This window comes from Phyllobates terribilis, unplaced genomic scaffold (genome assembly GCF_046119375.1).
Source record: "Phyllobates terribilis strain yellow unplaced genomic scaffold, ASM4611937v1 Scaffold_8__6_contigs__length_399053987, whole genome shotgun sequence".
NCBI lineage: Eukaryota > Metazoa > Chordata > Amphibia > Anura > Dendrobatidae > Phyllobates > Phyllobates terribilis.
This window is the reverse complement of record NW_027362768.1, coordinates 303,837,039-303,856,599: the sequence shown is the minus strand read 5'-3', so window position 1 is coordinate 303,856,599 and position 19,561 is coordinate 303,837,039. Positions and strand designations below refer to the sequence as shown.

The 19,561-nt window shown below is 41.7% G+C and overlaps 1 protein-coding gene across 2 annotated transcripts in view; it reads left to right on the top strand.

Annotated features, from left to right (window-relative positions):
* SLC6A1 (solute carrier family 6 member 1) overlaps positions 1 to 12,567 on the top strand; it is a 402,595-nt gene extending 390,028 nt beyond the window's left edge. For both annotated transcript variants that reach the window (XM_073644511.1, XM_073644512.1), the window contains 2 exons: positions 644 to 811; positions 10,434 to 12,567. In XM_073644511.1, coding sequence (XP_073500612.1) covers positions 644 to 811; positions 10,434 to 10,538 — 273 coding nt within the window. In that variant the 3' untranslated portion in view covers positions 10,539 to 12,567. The remainder of the gene's footprint in view (positions 1 to 643; positions 812 to 10,433) is intronic.
* The last annotated feature ends 6,994 nt before the right edge of the window (positions 12,568 to 19,561 follow it).

Here is a 19,561-nt window from a genome sequence, read left to right as displayed (position 1 = left end):
GGTACCGGCCGAGAGATGAGCGCCTCGCGCCGGTCATCTCCCGGCTGCTTCGCCGCTCAGCTCCGTCCCGCAGATGAGCCGCTAACGGCCGCCATCTTTTATCAGAAATCCCGCGGCGCTGATTGGCTGCTGCCGGACCAATGAGCGACGCGGAATTTCCTGGACAGACAGACACACAGATAGAAAGACAGACAGACAGACAGACGGGATAAGACGATTATATATATAGATAGTAGCTTAAAAGGAATAGACAATTTGCTAAAATTTTTGATGTTTAAAAACAAATATTACAGAAATATGCAAAAAACTCAATGCTAAATTCATTTTTATGCCCACAAGATTTGCCAAATATGAAATAAAGTAGACTGTTGTTTCACTAACCACTTTGTAATAAACTGATTTAATGAAATGTCAACAAGTTTCCCCTAGGAAAAATCTTAACAGCAGCTTCTATTTCTGTCCTTTTCGATGCCAGGCTGAAAGTACTTTGCATTAATTTTCTTGATGTTGACTTTGTAACCTTTTCAAAACTAATTCATTTCTGATTTCATTTAGTACACTTTGTAAGAAATGTATGAGTAAGTAAATAAAGGCATGTATAACTTATAAACGGTTTTTAATTCTCTTTGTCTTTTTTTTACAGGGAGTGTTCCTTTTTAGTGCTGTGCAAATGACTCCACTTACCATGGGCAGCTATGTTTTTCCTTCTTGGGGACAAGGAGTTGGCTGGTTCATGGCCTTGTCTTCAATGGTGCTGATTCCTGGCTACATGATATATATGTTTCTGTCCCTCAAAGGGTCTTTAAAACAGGTATGGATGTATTGAAATAATATTCTCTTTGTATGAAAAAGTATCAACCAGAACCTGGAGCTATCAATGGAGATGTGACGTAATGAGAAAATTTGGATGGGGCCCACACCAACATGTTGGTCAGATATATGGACCCCTTTAATAATGTCCTCTGTCCTGGCACCTACCCAGTAGTAATGCCCCCTGTCCTGTAATAATGTTCCCAATCTTGTAAAAATGTCTCCCATCCTGGCCCCCATCTTTTAATAATGGCCTCCGTTATATAATAATGTCCCCCATCCTGTAATAAAGTCTCTTATCCTGTAATAATGTCCTCTGTCTTTTAATAATGCCCCCAATCTTGACCCCATCCTTGTCCTGTAATACAGTCCTACATCCGGGTGTCATGCTAGATATGGAAAGTTCAAGAAAAGTGGAAGGTACTAACGGACTGTGTTAAAATTCTTCTTTATTGTTTCTTCTTTTAAAACATCACAAGCTGGGGGTATATGTCATGCTGTTCTTGACGATGGCCGTTTTGCGCCAACACACGCTTCAACGGGTTAAATAGAAATATATCTGTTTGACCCGTTGAAAGCGCGTGTCGGCGCGAAACGGCCGTCATCAAGAACAGCATGATATATACCCCCCAGCTTGTGATGTTTTTAAAGAAGAAACAATAAAGAAGCATTTTAACACAGTCCGGTGAGTGCCTTCCACTTTTCTTGAACTATTCACAGTATTTTTTGTCTATGAATGGCAGCTTTTTTCGCATCCAGGACTTGAAGGGATAGGTGCTTAGTCCTGCTATATGAAGGAGTGATTGGAGGCGTAGGTGCTGGTTTTGCTGTTGCTTATTCCAGTTGAACTAGATATGGAAAGGACCCATCGTACAATGACAAGAAAAGGGGGGAAGCCCAGCAACTAGGGAAAGGGAGAGTGGAGACCCCTAGGCAGATCTAACAATACCCTGACTCCCCTATCTTTCCTAAATAGGTTCCGCACCTATCACCGAGAAGGATACCTTAGCCCTGACTGTCCCTAGAGCTAGGCCCTAGGAAGGGAGGGGGAGGGGTTGCACTAGTCACCCCACTGCAACTAAAGACAAACAAGGGAAACAGAAAAGGGGATACACTTAACTTTGAGAAGACACCAGAGAGATCATGACTACAATCCACAAAGGAACTCCAAGAAGAATCAAGCTGAGTGCTAGGACTCCAGACCCGAACAGAGGAATTTACTCTATCACCGGCGATTCTCTGGAGAAACTGAGGGTATTTAAAGATGCAGCAAGGGTGTGTTAATTAGCAGCAGAAGGTGGAGTTCACCGCTGGGTCCTATCAAGGGAGGGATGATGAAAGGATCAAGAAGATGTCTGTAAGGCTAAGCGCATCGATCTTTTACAGCAGGATCCAGAATGACTGTCTGTCAAACCTGATACACCCGTGACACCTGGCCCCCATCCTGTAATAATGTTACCCAATCTTTAATAATGTCCCCTGGTCTACAATAATGTTCCCTTTCCTGGACCCCATCCAGTAATAATGCCCTTCATCCTGGCCACATCTTGTAATAAAGTCCCCGTCCTGGACACCATCCTTTAATAATGGCCCCCCTCCTGTGACAATGTCAGCTGAAAACAGAGACGGCGTAGCTATGCCCCCCTCCTGCAAAGGCCCGGTTGCTGTCTCTGCACACTCTGTAACTGCAATTGTTATGCCCCTGATATAAGGGTTGAGAATTGGAGTTCAAAATTATTTCCGGAACCAGTACTTATTAAAACATGAAACACTTCAGAATTCTATGTTTTCACATCAAACTCTTCTAGAGCATCCACATACATTCAGTTTTTTTCACCAGATGTGAGAATGCTCTTAAACAGATCTTGTACAGTTTTCTTTTGTTGTTGCCTTTTTCTAGTTGCACACAATTGTTTTATGCAATTAGTCTTTTCACCACTCCACATCATCTCAGGATTTTCATTTATTTCTGTGTAAACCTCGGTTGTTCAAGGAGATAAAGCTTAAAAAGTTCAAAACATTACAAGATCTGGATTCTATCAAGGATCTCACAAAATTTAAATGGAAATTCAGCATAACATATTAAAAACGGCAGCGCTCCTTGCACAATCCCCACCCACGGTTTCACCTCACAGCTTCATATGGAGCATCCAGGATTTCATTTCATGGTTTCATCTGGAGCATCCAAAAAATTGTGCAATATTGTACGGGGAAGCTTCAAGAGAGATTCATTTGACAATATAATGCTGTGAGATGTCTTTTGTTATTACAGATATGGATTGTGAATAATGATGAGCGAGCATGCTCGCTACTGCTCGCTACTCGCCCGAGCATCTCACTGCTCAAGATGCTCGGCCCTCGCCGATTATTTCCGAGGTTGCTCGGAGAGAGCTCTGGTCCCCTCCCTGCATGTTTGGCGCTCTTTAGAGAGCCAATGAACATGCGGGGATTGTCTGCCACACACTGTAATGCCGCAGCCATGTTGGTTGTGGCACTACAGTGATTGGCTGGCCGCACAGTGTCATCACGTCTATATCAGACCTGGCGCCGCCATGCTCGTCACAGTCTACTCCGGAATCAGGCAGTGTAGGGAGCAGTGCTGCTGAGCTAGGGAGAGATTTGCTTGTTTCTTTGTTAGTGTAGGTATACCACAATATATTATACACATATCCATCTCAACTAATGCAGCTGTATAGATATCAGTGCTAGACAGGCAGGCAATGTATGTGGCAGACTGCAGTGCATATACAGTGCATTGTGAAAGTATTTGGTCCCCTTTAACTTTTCTACCTTTTGCCACATTTCTGGCTTCAAACATAAAGATATAAAATTCAAATTTTTGGGGGAAGAATCAATAACAAGTGGGACACAATCGTGAAGTGGAACAAAATTTATTGAACATTTTAAACTTTTTAACAAATTAAAAGCTGAAAAGTGGGGCGTGCAATATTATTCAGCCCCTTTACTTTCAGTGCAGCAAACTCACTCCAGAAGTTCAGTGAGGATCTCTGAATGATCCAATGTTGTCCTAAATGACTGGTAATGATGATAAATAGAATCCACCTGTGTGTAATCAAGTCTCTGTATAAATGCACCTGCCCTGTGATAGTTTCAGGGTTCTGTTTCAAGTGCAGAGAGCATCATCAAGACCAATGAACACACCAGGCTGGTCCGAGATACTGTTGTGGCGAAGTTTAAAGCTGGGTTTGGATACAAAAAGTTTTAAACATCTCAAGGAGCACTGTGCAAGCGATCATATTGAAATGGAAGGAGTATCAGACCACTGCAAATCTACCAAGATCCGGCCGTCCCTCTAAACTTTCATCTCGAACAAGGAGAAGACTGATCAGAGATGCAGCCAAAAGGCCCATGATCACTCTGGATGAACTGCAGAGATCTCAGAGATCTACAGCTGAGGTGGGAGAGTCTGTCCATAGGACAACAATCAGTCGTACACTGCACAAATCTGGCCTTTATGGAAGAGTGGCAAGAAGAAAGCCATTTCTCAAGCCACCTGGGAGACGCACCAAACATGTGGAATAAGGTGCTCTGCTCAGATGAAACCAAAATCGAACTTTTTGGCCACAATGCAACAGTTTGGTGTAAAAGCAACACAGATCATCACCCTCAAAACACCATCCCCACTGTCAAACATGGTGGTGGCAGCATCATGGTTTGGGCCTGCTTTTCTTCAGCAGGGACAGGGAAGATGGTTAAAATTGATGGGAAGATGCACAGAGCCAAATACAGGACCATTCTGGAAGAAAACCTGTTGGAGTCTGCAAAAGACCTTAGACTGGGATGGAGATTTATCTTCCAACAAGACAATGATCCCAAACAAAAAGCAAAATCTACAATGGAATGGTTCAAAAATAAACATATCCAGGTGTTAGAATGGCCAAGTCAAAGTCCAGACCTGAATCCAATCGAGAATCTGTGGAAAGAACTGAAAACTGCTGTTCACAAACACCCTCAATGAGCTCGAGCTGTTTTGCAAGGAAGAATGGGCAAGAATTTCAGCCTCTCAATGTGCAAAACTGATAGAGACATACCCAAAGCTGTAATTGCACTAAAGGTGGCGCTACAAAGTATTAACTCAAGGGGGTCAAATAATATTGCACGCCCCACTTTTCAGTTTTTAATTTGTTAAAAAAGTTTAAAATATCCAATAAATTTTATTCCACTTCACGATTGTGTCCCACTTGTTGATTCATCCCAAAAAAATTAGAATTTTATATCTTTATGTTTGAAGCCAGAAATGTGGCAAAAGGTAGAAAAGTTCAAGGGGTCCAAATACTTTCGCAATGCACTGTAGCAAGAGGGTGCATTCCAGTTTCTTCTGCTGCTGGTGCTTTTACAGATATTTGTAGAAATAGCCCCAGGTATCAGGGGCTAGGAATATTTTTTTGGGTATCTTAATCCTGATTATTTGCTTAAAAAGCAATCCAGAGAACATTGTTTTTCTGCGCCATTTGCTTGTTGGCACTGCAGAATACAGCCAGATCTTTTTTATATTACAGCGCTAAAAAGCCATCTATTTAAAACTGTGGTTTATCCGTCACACAGATCACATATAAGTGCGCTGAAAATTCTGTCATTTCTGGCTTCCATTGAAATTTTGTTGCAGTGTGTTAGCGAAGTTATTGACACCAGTTCCCTGTTAAAAATAGTTACCTACAGGCCAGCTATTTCAAACTGTGGTTTTCCCTCACATGTATCACATATCACTGCGGTTCAAATCCAGCCATTTGTAGTGAACGTGGTAAATATTGTCCTTCATTTAAAATGGGCAAGGCGTGTGGCAAGGGATGGGGAAGTGGACGTGATGGTGATGATGGTGCATGCAGAGGATTTGGCCGAGGCCATGGGCTAGCTGAAATTGTGCTACAACAAACACCCACCTCCTCTCGACCTTCCTGTCCCAATTAATAGTGGATCGCAGAACACCTCTATTGAACATAGAGCAGTGTGAAAAGGTTATTGGTTGGATAGCAGGTAATGCTTCCAGTCACTTAGCCACCACCACCACCCTGTCTTCCACAGGGTAAAGTCTCAGTAGCTTTGAGTCTGGACTGCATATTACTTACCCTGATCCTCCTTCCTCCCACCATGCCGAGTTCCTGTAGACAACTGATCCCACACTTAGACACTCCAAAGAGCTGTTAACTTTTCCATTTAAAGATTTAGCCTCTTGCCCGTTCCACTTGAAGTGGGGAAAGAGGAGATCGCATGTAGCGATGCCCAAATACATGAGCATCCACGGTCACACGAAGGCGACGGTGGGAAACTGTCACAAGAGGTGGACAATGATGAGACACATTTGCCAGAAAGTCAGGAGGAGGACCAGAGTGCGGAAGTGGAAGACGAGGTGGTGGATGATATAGTAACTGACCCAACCTGGCAGGGGGACATACAGATTGAGGACAGCAGCACACAGGGGGAGGGAGGCATAGCACCACAACAGGCAGGAAGAAGCAGTGTGATGGCCACAGACAGAAGGCGGGCAACCTTTCCATGTAAAATCAACATGACAGAAGTTTCCAGTACAACTGTTAGGTCTTCTCGAGTCTGGTTGTTTTTTAAAGACTCTGCAGATAACCTCAAAAAGGCCATTTGCACCACCTGCCAGGCCAGCATCAGCAGAGGTAGCAAAACTACCAGCCTGACCACCACCAGCATGATCAGGCACATGGCAGCAAAGCACCCGACTAAGTGGGCTGGACCCCAGGGTCCAGGAACAGTGTCTGCGGTTGGCACCACTGCTTCTTCAGCTGTTGTGCATGCATGCCAATTCCCTGTCAATGGAGCATGCGAAGATGCCTCCTCCACAACCTGATGGCGGCGGCCATCCCTTGGTACTCGGTCCCCAGCTGCCACTATTTCTCCCGGTGTGCCGTCACCGAATTACATGAGCACGTGTCCCACAACACTAACCATGCCCTCAACAATGCAGTTACTGAGAAAGTCCACCTAACCACGGACACATGGACAAGTGCTCGTGGGCAGGGACGGTACATCTCACTGACGGCACATTGGGTTAACATAGAGGAAGCCGAGACCCAGTCGGACCTTGGGATGGAACACGTCATCCCGATGCCGAGGATTGTGGGCCCTGGGTCAATCAGGGTTGCCCCCACAGTCTACTGCTCCTGCACCTCCTCCTCCTCTTCAGCCTCCATCTCCGAAATGACCGCATCAGTCGCAAGCTGGGAGCACTACAGCACTGCCTCGGCCAAGCAGCAACAGGCTGTGCTGAAGCTAATATGCTTAGCTGACAAACCTCACAATGCTGAAGAGTTGTGGACAGCTCTGAAACAGCAGGTAGATTTGTGGCTGACACCGCTGAACCTACAGCCATTCTTGGTCGTGTGTGACAATGGCCGGAACCTGGTGGCTGGACTGAGGCGAGGCGAGCTCACACATGTACCATGCCTGACCCATGAGCTTAACCTCAAGGTTCAGCGGTTTCTCAAAACCTAACCAGAGCTGCCGGATCTGCTTGTCAAAGTATGCCGCCTGTGTGCCCATTTTAGAAAGTCACCTACAGCTTACGCCACCCTTGCTGTGCTTCAGCAGCGTTTGCAGCTTCCAGCTCACTGACTGGTGTGTGATGTTCCCACGCGTTGGAACTCTACATTGCAGAAGTTGGGAAGGATTTGTGAGCAGAAGAGGGCAGTTGTTGACTATCAGCATCAATAAGGCCATCGGTATTCAGTTCAGACTCCACAAAAAAGACCTCAGGAGTGGACATGGATGTCAGACATATGTACCCTCCTCCAAAACTTTGAGGACTCCACCACCAAGATGGTGAGCGGTGATGATGCTATAATTAGCATCATCATCCCGCTTCTCTGATTGTGAGCAGAGAGCATTTCAGAAGACAAAGAGAATGCATTACAGGTGGAGCACAATAAGATGGAACAAGGAACCATACAGGGTGATTACACACAGCCCAGCCTCATCTCATCCCAACGTGGATTGGATGACAATGAGGAAGAGGAGGAGGAGGTAGTTTCATGGGCTATAGACGGTACTACCTGCACAACTGTCATACCGTCTGTTCAGCGTTGATGGTCTGAGAACAGGAAGGAGAAGGAAGAGAGCATGGTCAGTCGTCCTCTTGGTGAGGACACGGAAGCCTTGCCTGTTAGCAGTCTGGCATGCATGGCTGAGTTTTTGTTACGCTGCCTTTCCCGTGACCCTCGCATTCCCTAAATTTTGTGTGACAGTCTTTACTGGTTGGTGACACTTCTAGATCCACCCTATAAGGAGAATTTCTATCTCTTATTTCCGAGGCGGACAGGTCTACTAAAATTGGATAGTACCAGAAGCCCCTTGTTGCTGAATGACTAAAAAAATTCCCATCTGAAAGTGCTGTCGGCAGAGGTCACAGATCGTTGGACAATCAAGGAGCACAGGCGAGAGTGACACAACTCCAATTCTGCAGAGACAGGGGAACACTGTCAAAGCTCTGAGACAGTTTTCTTCGTCCCTCCCATTTACAGGACCTGAGGCACGGGGTACTGTCACAAGGAGTGCAAAGTTTAGGAAGATGGTGAAGGAGTACCTAGCCAACCGTACCAACATCCTCCGTGATTCCCCTGTGCCTTATAGCTATTGTGTATCTAAGCTGGACACGTGGCATGAACTGGCTCTCTACACCTTGGAGGTCCTGGCCTGCCGTACCGCTAGCGTTTTCACAGAGCGGGTTTTAGTGTCTCTGGTGGAATTATAACTGATAAGCACATCTGCCTGTCAACTAAAAATGCTGGCATGCTGACTCTTATGAAAGTGAACAAGGGCTGCATTGAGCCAGACTTCTCAACACCACCGAATGATAGCAGCGTAACATAAACTCAAATCCAGTGTCTTTTTTTGGGAGATCTATTCCCATGCACCTCTTCACACCTACACATGGGTATAAGCTTCCTGATTTTGTTTATTTGCCTTGTCCTCCTCCTTCTCCTCATCCTCCATCACCATATCATTCACCACCATTTCTACCATATCACCTCCTCCACGTCGCTTCCAAGGGGCATTGGAGTTCCTCCAAATTTTTTGCAGCTTTTGCATTCACTGCATAGGCAAACACTCTGGGAGACCTACTTCCTAATAATGGGAACATTGTTTTTATGAGGCTCTCTGACCTCTACGTCTCTTCCAAGGGGCATTGGAGTTTCTCCAAATTTTTGGCAGCTTTTGCATTCACTGCATAGGCAAACACTATGGGAGACCCACTTCCTAATAATGGGAACATTGTTTTTAGGAGGCTCTCTGACCTCTACGTCTCTTGCAAGAGGTATTGGAGTTCCTCCAAACATTTTTTTTACTGAGACCCTCCTCTATGTCTCTTCAAAGGGGTATTGGGTTGCGTCCAAATTTTTGGCAGCCCTTGCATTCACTGCATATGCAATAACAGTATAGGCGACCCACTCGTTAATAATGGGAACAACAAAGCATAGCCGGCTGATGGCTCTCTAACAGTAGCGAGGCCCAACAGCTGGCCCTTTAAGAATAGTAAGAGTCACCTGATGGCACTATAAAAATAGGTTTTGTGACTTTCAGAGTCCCTTCATCATAAATGAAACAGGATGTGTCTGATTATGTGTCACTCACCACATGGCCAGATAAGGTTGCAAATTGTTAAAATGACATTTCCCGGTGAATGCATTTGTCTTGGTTGAAAGCAATGCAAAAGTGAAAAATTGCATCAAAAATGCTACATGTGAACATAGCCCAAGGTGTGGAGGAGCATTTTTGTTTTTGATTATTTATTTTATTATATGCAAGTCATTACCCTGGAAAGGATGTTCCTTAACATATTTCCCAGGAATATCCATTTTGGTTTCATTTTTGTATGTTTTATTGTGAGTCCGTAAAAGTGGCATAATACTCTGACAATGTTGTTGACAGCAGTGACCTTGTAGTCAGAAATGCTTCCAGGGGTCTTCCCCATGCTGTTCCCATGTCATTTGAGCACTGTTCCCATCGATTTGGGCACTTTTTAGGCCCTCTGCAGACCGCCGGGGGGAGCCGCCTGAAAAATGCTCGAGTTTCCCATAGACTTACATTGGGCTCGTTGCCCGGGTCGAGCACCCGAGCAGTCCAATTTGCTCGGCCCGAGCAACAAACACCTGAGCATTTTAGTGCTCGCTCATCACTAATTGTGAACATTCACTTATAAAATTAATAGTCAAATATGTTTCTTTTATGAATAAACATCTACAGAATACACGTCTAGATGTAATAACATCATTTTGATAGATGTATTGAATTATGTCATGCATATAACGTAGTGATTAATTTATTTACATTTTATTTTTTCTCTTTCTTTTAAGCCAGTATATGTGCATATAAAAATTACAATAACTTTTTTGTGTGTTAGTAATCCAAAAATATATGTATATTTTTAGGTGAAAAATTATTTTTCATTTTGTTTATTATCTTTTACATTTAGATTTTGTTTCTTTAAGTTTACTATGCTTTAGTTACCATTTATGATACCAATGGTAGATTTAAAAATAACATTTATTATAGTAAAGTTTTCTAAATTGGATGACATTTTCATATCAAGCAAAGGTGTATTTTGATACACTAGAATAACACTACGTTTTTTTCTCCAGCGTCTGCAGGTCATGATTCAGCCAAGCGATGATGTTGTTCACAATGAAAATGGGCCTGAACAGTTGTCAAAGAGTAACTCTGCCAACAAGGAAGCCTATATATAAAATACTGTACTAAAGAAGTGCAGTTTTTATGATTTTCTACATACAAAATGGTTGACATGACCACATAATTACATCTGGAATAAAGAATTTACCTACCTCCAGTGGCAAAAAAGGGGACCATCACCAGTAGAGCACAAGGAAATCAACTAGGTTATTTTCTTACTGTTTTGTGGAATAACATGAGTGATTTGCGTGTTGAGGCAATTTAGACTGTTAATGTTTTTATCTTTATTGCTGGAGTTGCATTTGTAATCGGGAAAAAACACAATTTTTAAAGTTACATTTGGCTATAAAAATATGAGGTTTGTGTTTGATTTTTAATTCTGAAACATTTGTTAGAGGCTACTCCCAAGACTTTGAATAAAATACATAAAAAGGTTATTATCTCTTTTTTTACTCAGCATTTTTACAGAACAAGGGTAGATAACACAGAAGTAAGGATTTTAATTTTTCAATTGTAAAAAATTGTCTATTACTTTTATTGTCAAAGTTTTTCTTAAAGGAAATTATTGATTATTTTTCTTCTTGAAGAAATGAAAGCACAAATTAAGTTCAAGGGTCCAAATTTACATATACATTTATAATATTAAAGTGAAAAAAAAATGCTAATTTGTAAGGCAGATGCTTTTTCTTAAAAACAATGAATTATACAATCTATTGCACACTTTATTTAAAAATTATTTTTAAAGTTTAATGAATGAATGAATGAATTAGTTAATCAATCATTAATACAATTCAAAGCATTTTAAGTATTTTTAAAAAACAAGACACGATTTTATTTCTGCACAAAAGGGCATTCACATAAACTGTTGTAAAATGTAGAATCAGGATATGAAAAGAAATTACAATTTCCAATATGGTTAGGAAAAAAGGAAAATGACACACCCTTATGCCACGCAACACCCCTGGTTGGATATACTGCACCTTGTAAATGGTCAAAGTGTTTCAATGTTCCATAATATTAACCAACAAAGGAAAAGAAACAAATACTTCTTGCCTAATTACATTTGGCATTTCCTTTTGATCAATTCGAGGCACAAGATAAAATGCCTACTTTGGTGATAGATGACTGTGTTGCACAATGAACTTTCTATTTAGCAAAGTCGTGTGCTTTTTAAAATGTTCTATAGCACATACTTTAGAGCTACTATGTGATAATATGTTTCTTGTGGATGTTAGTTTGGTTTGTCATTTTTGTCCAAAGAGTGAAAAAAAAATTATCTATATATGTTATTGCAATAAATTAATATTCTAAGAATGTCAAGCACATTTATTGTAGAAAATATATACAAATATTTTAACAGAATTTGTACAACAGTATTGTTTCGTAGATCCTGAAATGTCTCATATCAGATGTAACATATTCTAAATTATACTAATGTATGTCTGTAGTGCAACCAGGCAAAACGTCTTGTTGTAACTTTATTTTGTATACAATGTCTCCTATCATTCTTTGTGACGTTCATGCAGTACCAGTGCCAATAGGCTATTGGCCCCTGATGGCTTTTTATTATATGTACTACAGTCCAATGTTGTTCCGAAAAATAAATGCAGTATTTAAATGTTTGATTGTATACAACACGTACATACATAAAATTGACAGATATGCTTTGTAGCAATCTTATATACAGAATATCTACTTTAGCAGAATAGTGATGTAGGAACTACTGTGTTTCAATTGTGAATAACTGTATCTTTTTTGTAGTATCTTCCCTGATAATAATATATTCTATCATCCAATAAGCTTACCCGCAATAAGATATTATGTCAAGATTGAAATAAAGTTATCTCTATATATAAAACATATATGTAATGTAACATATGCATAGTAAAACTACATACAGAGCTTGTTAACAAAAAATATATAAATTATCCTTTATATTTAGTATCTTGCAACCTGTTCTATGGACCAAATGTAATATAAGATACATTATAAATGTCTTTTAATGGTGTCTATCTGTAAGAAAAGCACGGTTGTCATGTACGTTTATGAATTTAGAAATCAAATAAAGGATATATTACAAATAAAGTACGCACCGAGTCTTCTGTCTAGAAGGGTTGCTAAGTTTTGAGAAAATGCCAGTCCTTATAAATAGTTTTTGTAGTTTTTGTAAGATTTTGACAGCCTACCAATTAGAAAAAATGACATACCCATTGTGATCCATCCATATCTTGCATATTTCTCCAGCTTGTTCCTTCGATCAGCTTCAAACAGTTAAGTAATTGCATATTTTAAATACAACATATTATTAAAAATGTAACATTTTCCATTTAAGTGACTCCTGAAAATATAATTTCAATAACTACCACTTACAGTAGCTGATGGCTTGCAGATCCCCATTGTACTTTTTTGCAATATGTTATTTTTTACGCCTTCTCAACCAATTTATACTACTTCTCCAGAGCTTGTGCCGACAGGTAGAGTATCATTATAAAGAAACTCTGGTCACAATATTTTTCATTTTATAGTTTTAAACTTTTCTTTTGGTTGGAAAGAAAAGGGCACTGCTCATTAAAGGGATTCTATAGCTATGTAACATATTGTTTTGTCTTTAAATAGTACACAATTTTTAGGGGTGGTTAAGACTGAATATGTACATGGATACCAAATAAATTATCCCATCATTATCTATGAGCTAGATAAATACTGTGTAAACCAACACCACCTCCATTGTGCGCATTAGAGAATTGTTCTTCAATTTAATCAGTCTCTGTTATGCAGAAAAACAATACCTATCAAAATGCAATTCAATTTTATAAAAATGGAGGGTGGCCCCTCAACATAATTTAATTTAGTGGGCCAAAGGAATCCCAGACAAAGATATAGTCCCTGGTATTCAATAATATGTATAAAGAAGGAATAGGATTGTCTCTCCAGTTTTACCTATTGAGGGCACAGATGTGAAATTTTGATTCATAGAGAAGTTATTCTCCACGAAATGAACATCTCTTATTATGTTCTAGGGTTTCTAAAGACCTCAGAACATAATAAATATAAGATGTAAAAAATAAGAAAACATATTCACACTCACTTTACCGCTCATCTCTTTGGCCCTTCCACTCCTCACCATCACCCATCTTGTCCTCATCTCTGTGAAATCCATGCCGGTGCCGATCTCCTCTACTCCTAATTCGCTCGTTGGCCAACGAAGACTGTCTATTCGGTAGCCTTGCTTTATTCCTGGGACTTCATGCTCTGGCCAGTCCAGAAACTATGGAGTAAATTCTGTTCTTTGGGGTTTCTTCCTGCTGTCAGCACTAGGTGGGGCTGTGCATTACTTAAACCCCTGAGAATCAGTTCCTTCTGCCAATTAGTTCTACTTTCCTGGACTATAGCTCTGATTTGTGCTACTGTTGTTTTAGCCTTGTTTTATACCATTCTCTGATCTAGGTTTGTATTTTGACCACCCATTTGCTTTCTGATTTTGTCTCTGGAGTGACCTCTTGGTTTCACCTCACTCCACCAGGCAGCTTACTCTGGCTCCAGCGCAATCTAGGTTTGTATTTTGACCACCCATTTGCTTTCTGATTTTATCTCTGGAGTGACCTCTTGCTTTCACCTCACTCCACCAGGCAGCTTACTCTGGCCCCAGCGCAGTGTAAATCTACATACCTGTACAGGTGTTAAAGGGTGAAGACCAGGGCAACCCCTGGAATCTGATTAATAGAATGGCTTGCACTAAGCCTGTTCATGGAAGTTCTTTTAACAACTTCCACAAACAGTGCTATCATGACAATCACATCTTCTTATTACAGCTGATTGCCCTGAAATCCCAGGCTCTTCACACTAGACCAGGACTTTCAGTTATTATAAGGTCGGTGACTGTGCTGTGCAAGCGAATGCAGGGTCATAACATCCTGATACCATGACTAGCGTTGAGAGAATTTGTTCGGCATTTCAAATTCGTGCTCATGTTCGGGGTTCCGGCTTGTTCGCTCCAGATAACATCTGCGTGACAGCGTGGCAAATCAGGAATGTTCGTGGGTGGAGCTGATTTCTTGGCGCGAACAAGCCGGAACCCAGAAAACGAATTTGAAATGAAGAACAAATTCACTCAACACTAATCATGACCTAAAATTTCAACACCAGCGACAGTGATAACAAGATGAAAACAAGGTACAAAAAAGAAAGAGCAGCACTCACCATTAGAGATGAGCATTGTTCTACTCGAACTGTTCGCCAATCTCAAATTCGAGCTGTTTTGGGCGGTGTTCGAGCCGTTCGGCGAACACGAACAATTTGAGAAAAATTCGGCTGTTCGAGGTTATGTTCGATAACTGTTCGTGCACCAAAATCATAACTGGATTTTTTCTCAGTATTGATGAAAATTAATGTTAATACGCAGTTTGAGTGTACAGCGGGGTGGGGGGAGGGGCAGGGGATGGATTTCTGCAGGAATAATGAAGATCTCCATTTTTTTTTCTCTTTCCCGCATTTACAGTGGGGAGGTGCAATCTGTCAGCCTATCAGCAGCGCACACACGGAGCGAAGTGCTTTTTTTCACACAAGCAAGGGCATGTGTCATTGGCAGTGTATGTCACATGTCCTTGCCCTATAAGACCAAGCCATTTTCCCCGTCGCCACCATTTTCTCACTGCTGCAGCTACGTGTTAGACGGCACCGCTGTTGCTGTGTGCGCTATACCTTGTTAATTTCAAGCCAATTTTCGCACAAATCTACAGATAGCTTGGGAGTAGGGAATAGTTGTGATTGCAGTCCTTTTAAGGACTAGGTTACAGCATTTCCTACGACTTTTATCAGGCAGGTCTGTGCTGTTAAATAGATAGGTTGTGGGAGTAAAGACTAATTGTAATTGGAGTCCTTTTCAGGACTAGGTTACATCAGTTCCTATCAGGTTTTGCCAGGCAGGTCTGTGCCAGTGCTGTGCAAGTTTTTTTCACAGCATTTGGCTGAATCTAGCAAAGCTAATCCTTTTTGGCCTATTGCAGAGTGTGTTAGTCAGTGGAGTAGCCTATCTGTGTTGCAAGATATACCACCTGTGTATAGAATACCAATTTTTTTACTGCACCTAGTGAAGTAAAATCTTTTGGGCATAGCATCATTCTATTAGTCCATCTATACTGACCTCCATCAGGTTGCAAATTGAATATAATTTTTTTCTGCATCTAGCTCTGGAAAAATATTGGGCTTCTAGCTGTGTGTGGGACTTGTTGTATTAGTCCATCTATACTGACCTCCATCAGGTTGCAAACTGAATATATTTTTTTCTGCATCTACCTCTGAAAAAATATTGGGCTTCTAGCTGTGTGTGGGACTTGTTCTATTAATCCATCTATACAGACCTCCATCAGGTTGCAAACTGAATATATTTTTTTCTGCATCTACCTCTGAAAAAATATTGGGCTTCTAGCTGTGTGTGGGACTTGTTGTATTAGTCCATCTATACTGACCTCCATCAGGTTGCAAACTGAATATATTTTTTTCTGCATCTACCTCTGAAAAAATATTGGGCTTCTAGCTGTGTGTGGGACTTGTTCTATTAATCCATCTATACAGACCTCCATCAGGTTGCAAACTGAATATATTTTTTTCTGCAACTACCTCTGAAAAAATATTGGGCTTCTAGCTGTGTGTGGAACTTGTTGTATTAGTCCATCTATACTGACCTCCATCAGGTTGCAAACTGAATATATTTTTTTCTGCATCTACCTCTGAAAAAATATTGGGCTTCTAGCTGTGTGTGGGACTTGTTCTATTAATCCATCTATACAGACCTCCATCAGGTTGCAAACTGAATATATTTTTTTCTGCATCTACCTCTGAAAAAATATATGGCCTTCTAGTAGTGTGTGGGACTTTCTCTATTAGTCCATCTATACTGACCTCCATCAGGTTGTAAACTGAATATAACTTTTTTCTGCATCTAGCTCTGAAAAAATATTTGGCCTTCTAGCAGTGTGTGGGACTTTCTCTATTAGTCCATCTATACTGACCTCCATCAGGATGCAAATTAAAAATAATTTTTATCTGCATCTACAGTACCTCTGAAAAAATATTTGGGCTTCTAGCTGTGTGTGGGACTTGTTCTATTAGTCCATCTATACTGACCTCCATCAGGTTGCAAACTGAATATATTTTTTTCTGCATCTACCTCTGAAAAAATATTGGGCTTCTAGCTGTGTGTGGGACTTGTAGTATTAGTCCATCTATACTGACCTCCATCAGGTTGCAAATTAAAAATAATTTTTATCTGCATCTACAGTACCTCTGAAAAAATATTTGGGCTTCTAGCTGTGTGTGGGACTTGTTCTATTAGTCCATCTATACTGACCTCCATCAGGTTGCAAATTTAATATAATTTTTATCTGCATCTAGCTCTGAAAAAATATTTGGCCTTCTAGCAGTGTGTGGGACTTTCTCTGTTAGTCCATCTATACTGACCTCCATCAGGTTGCAAATTAAAAATAATTTTTATCTGCATCTAGCTCTGAAAAAATATTTGGCCTTCTAGCAGTGTGTGGGACTTTCTCTATTAGTCCATCTATACTGACCTCCATCAGGTTGCAAATTAAAAATAATTTTTATCTGCATCTACAGTACCTCTGAAAAAATATTTGGGCTTCTAGCTGTGTGTGGGACTTGTTCTATTAGTCCATCTATACTGACCTCCATCAGGTTGCAAATTGAATATAATTTTTATCTGCATCTAGCTCTGAAAAAATATTTGGCCTTCTAGCTGTGTGTGGGACTTTCTCTATTATTCCATCTATACTGACCTCCATCAGGTTGCAAATTAAAAATAATTTTTATCTGCATCTACCTCTGAAAAAATATTTGGGCTTCTAGCTGTGTGTGGGACTTGTTCTATTAATCCATCTATACAGACCTCCATCAGGTTGCAAACTGAATATAATTTTTTTCTGCATCTAGCTCTGAAAAAATATTGGGCTTGTAGCTGTGTGTGGGACTTGTTCTATTAATCCATCTATACAGACCTCCATCAGGTTACAAACTGAATAAAAAAATTTTCTGCATCTACCTCTGAAAAAATATCTGGGCTTCTAGCTGTGTGTGGGACTTGTTCTATTAGTCCATCTATACTGACCTCCATCAGGTTGCAAATTGAATATAATTTTTTTCTGCATCTAACCCAGCCAATAGTTTTGGCCTAATACCACAGTTTGGCCACTCAGCTCTGCTCGGTTCCCATCCATTGTTTTTTTGTGCAAACAACTCCAGAGTTGTGAATTAGTTAACCACCTAAATGAGTGGAAAAAGGCCTGCTGCTGGTGGAAAGGGGAATAGGCATGTTGGGAAGGGGAAAAAAGGTTGTGTCCGTGGGGTAGGTGTTAAAGCAACAGTAACATCTGCAGAAGAAAGACCATCTTCCAGCCAAACTAAAATGTCTACTTCTTTTAGCGGACAATGTGATAAGATCCCTTTCTTACGGCCACGCCAATCGCTACAAATTCCAGATGAGGCACAAAAACAGCAGGTGCTTCAACGGATATCAAGTGCTCCTTTAAGTGGGCTCTCCTCCACATCAACTTCAACATCACAAATACTCCAGTCCTCAAAGGTGTCACCCCAATCGCACTTGCTTCCTCACAGCTCCCAAATCTCCAGCTGCCCGTCTGAGTATGAGGTAGAACAGATGGTTGAGTCTGCAGAGCTGTTTACTCATACTATAGCCTGGGAATCAGAGGTCGACTCCAGCGCTTCTGGGAATCCAGACGAGGAAATGATCTGCACTGATGCCCAGAATCTTTATGAGTCGGATCCAGGACCAGACGCAGAAGGTTCTGACCATAATGTAGACCCTCATTCCCAAACTGTAACTCCTGTTGGTGGAGACAATGAGGAAGACGATGATAAGACTCAAATACCTGATTGGAGCGACAACTTTAGTTTTTTGTCAGGGCAGGAACTGGTTGGCTCTGAGGACGACGGGTGTGATAACGCACAGGGTGATGATGATGAGGTTGGAGATCCCACTTACTGTCAGCCCACAGTCAGCCAAGAGATGAGGTCAGCAGAGGAGGTGGAGGAAGATGCTAGTGACGACGAGGTCAGGTTGCGCCTTCCTGGACAGAGACGTAGTACTGGAAGCACGTCAACAACTGCATCCTCAAACACAACTCTGCCTCTCACCACAAGTCGTGGTGGCTCTTCAGGTCGCATGGGTGCTAAGCCTTGCATAGCCTGGGTATTTTTTCAGATCGATAAAGATGACCCAACTCGTGTTATCTGTAACATTTGTCAGCAAAAGCTAAGTAGAGGCCAAAAAATACATAGTTTGAGTACTTCATGCATGAACCGGCACATGGACATGAAGCATAAGTTGCAGTGGCAAGCTCAGTGTGCTACAATGCGGCCTAGCCGGCCGGGCCAACCACCGTCTGCCATATCTTGTGCATCCGCGGCCTCTTCATCCTCTGTGACTGGGGGGAAAGCAGTCACACCTATTTTGGGGCGCAGACCTGCCACCTCTTTACCCGCAACAGCCAGCGTGATTGGCAGGTCATCATTTTCTTTGGAGGTGGTAACACCAGCTGGTGTTGAGCGCTGTCCGACATCGATAGCACCACCTTTGGATCAAGGCAACCTAACATGTCCGCCTGCATCTTCCTCACAGACCGGCAGTTTGCCGGGGACACCCTTATCAACCCCGTCTAAGCACAATAGCCAGCCCTCGGTCCCTCAGATGTGGACAAGTAAAAGACCATTTCCTCCTAGCCATGAGAAAGCTAAGAGGTTGAATTTCACCATCTGCAAGCTCTTGGCTACAGAAATGCTGCCTTTCCGCCTGGTGGACACAGAGGATTTTCGAGACCTTATGTCCGTCGCAGTGCCCCAGTACCAGATGCCCAGTCGGCACTACTTCTCAAAGAAAGGTGTGCCTGCGCTCCACCAGCATGTCGCACACAACATCACCGCTTCTTTGAGAAACTCTGTGTGTGACAGGGTGCATTTCACCACAGACACTTGGACGAGTAGGCATGGACAGGGGCGTTACATGTCGCTGACTGGGCACTGGGTAACTATGGTGACAGCAGGACAA